This window comes from Myotis yumanensis, unplaced genomic scaffold (assembly GCF_028538775.1).
Source record: "Myotis yumanensis isolate MYYU_CA2020_CCGP unplaced genomic scaffold, mMyoYum1.0.hap1 SCAF_18, whole genome shotgun sequence".
Lineage (NCBI taxonomy): Eukaryota > Metazoa > Chordata > Mammalia > Chiroptera > Vespertilionidae > Myotis > Myotis yumanensis.
This window is the reverse complement of record NW_027223769.1, coordinates 22575738-22583021: the sequence shown is the minus strand read 5'-3', so window position 1 is coordinate 22583021 and position 7284 is coordinate 22575738. Positions and strand designations below refer to the sequence as shown.

Below are 7284 nucleotides of genomic sequence, written 5' to 3'. Positions count from 1 at the left end.
CTGCAGCTGAGCTGGCTCCCAGGCCTGTGACGAGGGTGCAGGGCCCTGGCCAGCTGTCTGCTCCCAAAGCCACTGCCAGGGCCACAGGTTGCCTCAGGTTACCGAGGCCCCTCCCCCATTTGCCCTGCCCTTCCCCCACTCGGGCCCCTGCCATGGGGTGAGGAGGGGGTGGACACACTTGGATGATCTGGGCCCCTGCTCAGCAGTGTCTCCACTGGGGCTCTCCTAGGTGCACCCCTTGGTCAGCCCAGCCCAGCCTCCTGCCCTGGCTCTTGGTGAGCCTAGGAGCGCTCCCCAGGCTTTGCCCTCGCTGCCCCCTCCGCCTGGTCGCTGCCTGGACACATACTATGAGCACCCCATCTTGCATATATGGAAATAGGGTCAGAGAGGGCCTGGTGCCGATACCTGTATGTGAACATCACGCTACGATCATCAATGCGACAGAAATTGGAACCAGCCATGACATATTGTTTTCCCAGTGTGTTTTGGGGAGCAGCATCACCCTCAATTTCTTTCTCCCCAGTTTGCCAATTGCTAGGAAAGGGCCCCACTGCCCACCCTGTTGTCCAAGCCAGAAACAGGCCTCCCTGATCCCATGATCCCGCCTGGTGCAGCCTGCATCAGCTTTCGGGGGGGGGGGTGATAGCTGGGGCCCCAAGGTGCCCCCCAGGCCCAGGTCTGTGTGAGCAGCAGGGGGTGGCTTGCCTTTCCACGCCACACCTCAAGCAGCCCGAGGGGCCACACAGACGTCGGAGCCTTACTGAGCCTTCTTGGACACCATCCCCGAAAGTCAGGGAGCACTCAGCCCCTGGCCACCTGTGCCCTCACCTGCACCTCCCCATTCAACCACACTGCCCAGGGGTTTTTGAAGAACTTATAGACCAACTAAATTACTTGTCCAGGCCCCCCAGCCCGTGAGAGACTAGGCTGTGGCTTGCCCAGGTCTGGCTGCTGCCACAGGGCCCCTCCCAAGGCAGGGCCTGGGGAGGAAGCCGAGTGCAGGGGAATGAAGAACAACCATGACATCTCATTTCCTCTTGGCTGTGAGTCAAGGTCCACCTAAACCAGTGTCCCTTTGCCTTGACCCTGGCCCCACGCACAGCCGTGGCTGCAGCTGCTGCTGTCCCAGGCGGGCCTGCTTGGGCACATCCTGCCCACTTGGCCCCTGCCCAGGAAAAAGACGGTCACCTCAAGGTCCCCAGATAACAGCCCGGTCACAGGGATAAAATGGGGAGCCTCCCAGGCCCGTGCCCTGCACCTCCCTGACAGTGACACCATGGCCTTTCTCTGGCTCCTCTCTTGCTTCGCCCTCCTGGGCACAGCCTTCGGTGAGTGCTGGGGCCGGCAGCTGGGAAGGCTGTCCCCCAACCCTGGGGCCCACTCCCAGTTCAATCATGCAAGGTGGTATGAGCCTGAGCGGTCTCTCCGCCTGAGCCTCAGCAGCCCCACCTCTAGAATGGAGATGCTGGGAAGATTGGATCAGACCAGCCAGTGTGAGGCCCTGGGGCAGAGGTGGCTGCTCCTAGGGCTGCCCCGAGGCCTCACACCTGTGCAGGGAACCCCACCTCAGGCTGCGGGGTCCCCGCCATCCACCCCGTGCTGAGCGGCCTGTCCAGGATCGTTCCCCTGCACAGGGGAGGACAAATCCAGAGGGACGGAAAGCTCTCTGGAGAGTTGGTGATTCCCAAACCGACTCAGATAGTGAGCAGGAAGCCAGCCCCTACCAGCCCTTTCGGGCCCTTTTAAACTCTTGTCTGTGGAGGGCTTACTATGTTCCCAGAACAACTTCGTGCTTTACCTGTTAACTCATATCCTTATACCAGCTCTGCGAGGTTAGCAACTATATGGTCCCATTTTGTTGACGGGAACACAGACTCAGCGGCTAAGCGAGGCAATGCTGGGGCTGGGTTCAAATCCCGGAGCCCAGCCTCCCTGCCCAGGCATTCGCCCTGCACCACTGCACTCAACCTGCCAGGCTTGTCTGGGCTGAAGCCCAGGGCACACTGAGCTCTCCCTGGGAATTCCTGGGGCGGTGGGACCTGGGTGGGGGGCCCAGAGGTGACCTTGGCCTCTGCCCCTCACCTCATACGCCCACCTCAGGCTGCGGGGTCCCCGCCATCCACCCCGTGCTGAGCGGCCTGTCCAGGATCGTCAATGGGGAGGACGCCGTCCCCGGCTCCTGGCCCTGGCAGGTGTCCCTGCAGGTGAGTGAGGGTCACGCTGGGGTGGGGGGCCCGCAAGGGCTGCCGCTGTCCGACCGGCACTGACCTCCCGTCCTCCTCCAGGACAAAACCGGCTTCCACTTCTGCGGGGGCTCCCTCATCAGCGAGGACTGGGTGGTGACTGCTGCCCACTGCGGCGTCAGGTGAGGCCTGGGGTCGCCAGGAAACCCATTGGGGTGGGAGGAGGGCCTTCTGAGCTTCATTCCTCAGTTTCCTAATTGGAAATGTGTAGAAAACTCAAGTCTTGCTGGCCTCCCAGGGGTCACTGGGAAAGAAACACTCACAGGCTGTAGCACAGCTGTCCCGGGGCAGCTGTTGACATTCGGAGCTCCTGTCTCTGATCAGCACTACACAGAGGCGCGCACACACACACACACACACACACACACGCACTCACACTCACCACCTCATAGCAGGAATCCCCTCCTTTCTCTTCAGAACCTCCCACCTGGTTGTGGCTGGGGAGTTTGACCAGGGCTCAGACGCTGAGGACACCCAGGTGCTGAAGATTGCCAAGGTAAGGTGGCCCAGGCAGGGCAGGCTAACGGGGCTGGGCCAACATCCTGAGAAAGCCCTGGGCTGCGGGGAGGTAAAGGAAGCCAAGTTCCTCTCGGTCACCCAATACCCCCTCCTGATGGGCAAAAGCAGAAAGCAGGGGGTGAGGTTCCATGCAGGGGGGTCGGCACCTCCGTCCTGGGCCCATGAAAGAAGCTGCCGAGCTGAAGCGGCCCGTGGTCAGAGGGAACAAAGGCGAGGAGGGTGACCCAGCCCTGGGTCGGTTTCTGCTCAGACCCCAACTGTGGCTGTCCGCCCCATCTCAGGTGTTCAAGAACCCCAAGTTCAACATGTTCACCGTCAACAACGACATCACCCTGCTGAAGCTGGCCACGCCCGCCCGCTTCTCTAAGACCGTGTCTGCCGTGTGCCTGCCCGATGAGGCCGACGACTTCCCCGCCGGCACCCTGTGCGCCACCACCGGCTGGGGCCTGACCAAACACAACAGTGAGTGACCCAGTGGGCGGGCGGCAGGTGGAGGCTGCGGGCAGGGGGGCTGCTGGTGCTGACCACCACCGGCCCTTCCAGATGCCAACACCCCCGACAAGCTGCAGCAGGCGGCCCTGCCCCTCCTGTCCAACGCCAGCTGCAAGAAGTTCTGGGGCAACAAGATCACCGACCTCATGGTCTGCGCCGGCGCCAGCGGCGTCTCCTCCTGCATGGTATGGCTGCCTGGGCTCGCTCTGCACCCCTTCCTCCCGCCTGGTAGCAGGAACCCCCTCCTTTCTCTTCAGAACCTCCCACCTGATTGTGGCTGGGGTGGGTTCAGGCAAGAGCCCAGGCCAGGGGTGTGGGCAGAGGGAAGTGGGGAGCAGGCAGGCTCCTTCCTGGGTGCTCCTAGCTGAGGCTGGGAAGGATCTCCTGGCGGGCCACCACTGACTTGGTGGGGCTTGGGGCCACCACAATGCAAGATTCCATGGATGTCGAGTTCTGAGCAAACAGCACCTCCTGGAGCTGTACAGGGCGCCGCCTGGGCAAGGAACGGGCGCCCAGGGCTCCAGAAGCAGCCCTTGCTCCTCATCATGGCCCCACAGCCCTTGCTTTCCTCCTATCAAACCAGCGTTGTGAGCCTCCATCACAGAACCTCACCCTGGGGTGGCCCCAACTTCCAGGGCATGAGCTAAAAGAGCTGCTCAGGTTCCCATAATCCTTCTAGGAGACGGGTGCTGGGTCTAGGGCTGCCAGGCCCTGGACTGGGCTCTGGGAACCATCCAGGGGCCTCTGGGCCAGGCTACCTGGGCTGCCAGACCCAAGCCCTCTCCTCCTCCTGCAGGGCGACTCTGGGGGCCCCCTGGTCTGCCAGAAGGAAGGAGCCTGGACCCTGGTGGGCATCGTGTCCTGGGGCAGCGGCACCTGCTCCACCTCCAGCCCTGGCGTGTACGCCCGGGTCACAGAGCTCATGCCCTGGGTGCGGCAGATCTTGGCCGACAACTGAGGCCCTGGCCCTGCCCTGGTCTCCCTGACAACCCTGCTCCCACAAAGCTCAATAAACCCGTGAAAACATGTTGATGGCATCCGTCTCTTGTGTCAGGGCCTGTAAGGCCTCGCTCTGCTCCTGAACTTGGGCCTTCACTCCACCTGGTGCAGGGGGTCCTGGGTGGGTCCCTCCTTCGTCACTTCCCCAGAGGGCCAGGCAGATGAATGGGACCTTGGCCCCCAGCTCCCACCTGGGCTGTGGGGTGCTCACCATCCGCCCCCTGCTCAGTGCTTGGCTTGGCCTGGTGCCGGGGAGTGGCATCCAGAGGACAGGCCTGCTGTTGGTCCCACACCTGTGGCTCCAGGAACCCTCCGGGAGCTGCCCCCTGGCTGCCTCTCCCAGGCCTTACTGGAGCCACTGGCGGGGACCCACCACACTCAGTGGTTGATGAGGGAACTGCTGCCCTTTCCCGGCAGCTTCTGTCCTATTAAAGAACCAGCCAGTGCCCAGACGGTGTGCTCAGTGGTTGAACACTGACCTATGAACCGGGCTGCAGACTCTATCCCCAGTAGCGGGTGTGCAGGAGGCATCCAATCAATGATTCTCTCTCATCTTTGATTTTCTATCTCTCCCTCTCCCTTTCTCTCTGAAATTAAGAAAAACATAATTAAATAAAAACAAACAGCCGAACCGGTTTGGCTCAGTGGATGGGGCATCGGCCTGCGGACTCGGGGGTCCCAGGTTCGATTCCGGTCGGGAGCATGTGCGCTGGTTGCGGGCACATCCCCGGGGGGGTGCGTGCAGGAGGCAGCTGATCAATCTGATCTCTCTCATCGATGTTTCTAGCTCTCTATCCCTCTCCCTTCTTCTCTGTAAAAAATCAATAAAATATATTTAAAAAAACAAACAAACAAAAACAGCCAGGAGAGCCGTGGCCTAGGCAGAGCAGGCCTGACTCTCAGAACCTCCGAACCAGACCCGGACATCTGCCTCCCAGCCCAGACTTCATGGCGGGCTGGACGCACCCCCAGCTCCCAAGGCCTTGCATCCATTAGCAAACCTGGCCCCACCTTGCAGGGGACACTGGCCTTATCTCCGTGGCCCAGCCGTTTCCTGTGGCCTTGGCTTTCTTCTGCTGGGACCCTCCCCCTCCCCAAAGGACGCCCACAGCCTCACCACAGGTCTCCTCAACCCACTCCTACCCTGGGATCACCGTGCGCACACCCCCACCGTCCCTCCAAGGCTCCTCCGCCTCTCACACCGCAGGAGGCTGCTTTTCATTTTTAAAATTTTATTTAAATGTAGACTGTTAGTCAAATGATTGGAAAATCAATAATGAAAAATAGTTTTTTAGGGGTTTCTCTTGGTGCTGAGGAGCACATCTCAGTGGCACTGACCCCTGGGGGGACATAGCACCCTCATGGGGCTGAGGTCAGCCCCCAGGGGTCACCAAGGCCGTGTGGGCCAAGGGGCCTGCACGCTTTGTGGCCTGGCTGCCCAGAGCTGGGACCTCCAGGCCTGCAGCGCTCTCAGGGAAGACCCCAGCCTGCTCCCTGGCCCGGGCTCTGGGTGCCCAGCTCTGCTTGGGCTCCTGAGCCCACACCCTGCCCTGTCATAAATATGTACAAATCCCTGACAGGCTGGGCACCAGGCCTGGGGAAGCTGGGGATGCCTGTCCCCGGGCCTGCAGCACTGAGACTCTCGGAGAGGTGCTCGGGCAGCTCGGACCATCACTGCCCTCGTCCCCCATCCTCCATCCCTCAGGTCACTGTCCTCAGGCAGCTGCCAGCTGGCCCAGGACCCGGCGGAACTGCTGAGTGCTATGACCCAGCTCCTTGACCCTGTCCACCATGTCCTGGGCGGCGGTGGGCGATGGGTACTGCAGGGCAGCAGCCTTGGTGGTGGCCACGATGCCACGCAGGAGGTCGCACAGTAGGTTGCTGTAGTGAGTCACCTGGCTGCGGACGTCAGCTGCCTTGGCCTGCCGCGACAGCGTGTCCCCGATGAACACCAGCTTATGGGCGCTGAGGATGACAAACTTGCTGTGCGCCACAAAGATCTTGGGTGGCTGGTTGGTGGACACGGCGGTGAAGAAGGCATCCACCGCGTTGGTGAGCGTGGTCAGGTTCGCCTCGCACTGCTCCAGGTAGAAGAGCAGCAGCTGCCGGTCCGAGGGCCCCAGGCTGCCTGTCCGCCCTGGGGCCAGGGACTGGGCCGACGTCCAGTTGGTCAGGTCGTGGTCGATGGGCCGGGACACCTCTTGCTCCAGCCGCTCAAACTGCTTCAGCTGGGGGAGAGGGAAGGCAGAGTGAGACCGCAGCCAAAGAGTATGAGGGGTCAGAAGGGGCGGCACTCGGAGTCCGCAGCAGCGGGGACAGGCCTCCTGTCCTATTGGCAGAGCATGTTCTAGAGCAGTGGTTCTCAACCTTGGCTGCACATTAGAACCGTCTGGGAATCTTTTTAAAATCCTGATTTCTGGGCCTCATCCTCTGGAAATTCTGTTTCTTTGTTACTAATGTTGTGGCCTCACCCCATAACAAAGCAACAGAATTTCTGGAGGATGAGACCCAGAAATCAGGATTTTAAAAAGATTCCCAGGTGATTCTAATGTGCAGCCAAGGTTGAGAACCACTGTTCTAGAGATTCTCCAAATAACTTTTGTCAATCTCCTCTATGATTCCGTTTCTATCACATTTTAAAAATGGCACAAGGAGAGACACGGGGACTGAGTGGCTGTGAGGATGAGGGACAGCACTCTTGTCTGGGTGCTGCTCTCTCATCAGTCAGAACACAATCGTGGGGAAACTCTTTGCAACCCCCTGTGAATTTATAAATATTTCAAAATGAAAAGTAAAAAAAAAAAATCATGTTCTTAACATATACAACATAAAAAGACTTAATGAACCAAGCAGAGAACCTTATGGGTGATATTTTGTGCTAGTCTATGTTTTAATTTTTATTATCTTCATAATCAGAATAAAACTCCCTTAGTTTTTGTAAACTCTTTTTTTCAAGTGATCCAAAATATGAAGGAGATTCTATATTTGCAGATAAATGATTTATAAAGGAAACTGGGTACGATTTAAATGT

At 59.4% G+C, this 7284-nt stretch overlaps 2 protein-coding genes across 4 annotated transcripts in view; one reads left to right on the top strand and one right to left on the bottom strand.

Annotated features, from left to right (window-relative positions):
• The first annotated feature begins 1260 nt into the window (after positions 1 to 1260).
• Positions 1261 to 4286, top strand: LOC138996648 (chymotrypsinogen 2). Of its 2 annotated transcripts, XM_070397730.1 has the most exons (7): positions 1261 to 1328; positions 2101 to 2204; positions 2286 to 2365; positions 2661 to 2739; positions 3044 to 3224; positions 3306 to 3439; positions 4051 to 4281. In XM_070397730.1, the coding sequence occupies exons 1-7, from the start codon at positions 1277 to 1279 to the stop codon at positions 4210 to 4212; spliced, it is 792 nt and encodes a 263-aa protein (XP_070253831.1). In that variant the 5' UTR covers positions 1261 to 1276; the 3' UTR covers positions 4213 to 4281. The 2 variants fall into 2 exon arrangements, with proteins under 2 accessions (XP_070253831.1, XP_070253832.1); XM_070397731.1 differs by lacking the exon at positions 3306 to 3439 and having other exon boundaries at positions 4051 to 4286.
• Positions 4287 to 5468: 1182 nt separating this feature from the next.
• BCAR1 (BCAR1 scaffold protein, Cas family member) overlaps positions 5469 to 7284 on the bottom strand; it is a 35067-nt gene continuing 33251 nt past the window's right edge. For both annotated transcript variants that reach the window (XM_070397940.1, XM_070397939.1), the window contains exon 7: positions 5469 to 6481. In XM_070397940.1, the coding sequence (XP_070254041.1) occupies positions 5969 to 6481 (513 nt within the window). In that variant the 3' untranslated portion in view covers positions 5469 to 5968. The remainder of the gene's footprint in view (positions 6482 to 7284) is intronic.

Bases quoted from the DNA above. Each gene is read 5' to 3' on its own strand.
- LOC138996648 (XM_070397730.1), top strand. From the start codon at position 1,277: ATGGCCTTTCTCTGGCTCCTCTCTTGCTTCGCCCTCCTGGGCACAGCC. The intron at 2,740-3,043 runs GTAAGGTGGCCC...GCCCCATCTCAG, and splicing joins AGGTGCTGAAGATTGCCAAG to GTGTTCAAGAACCCCAAGTT. The intron at 3,225-3,305 runs GTGAGTGACCCA...CGGCCCTTCCAG, and splicing joins GGGCCTGACCAAACACAACA to ATGCCAACACCCCCGACAAG.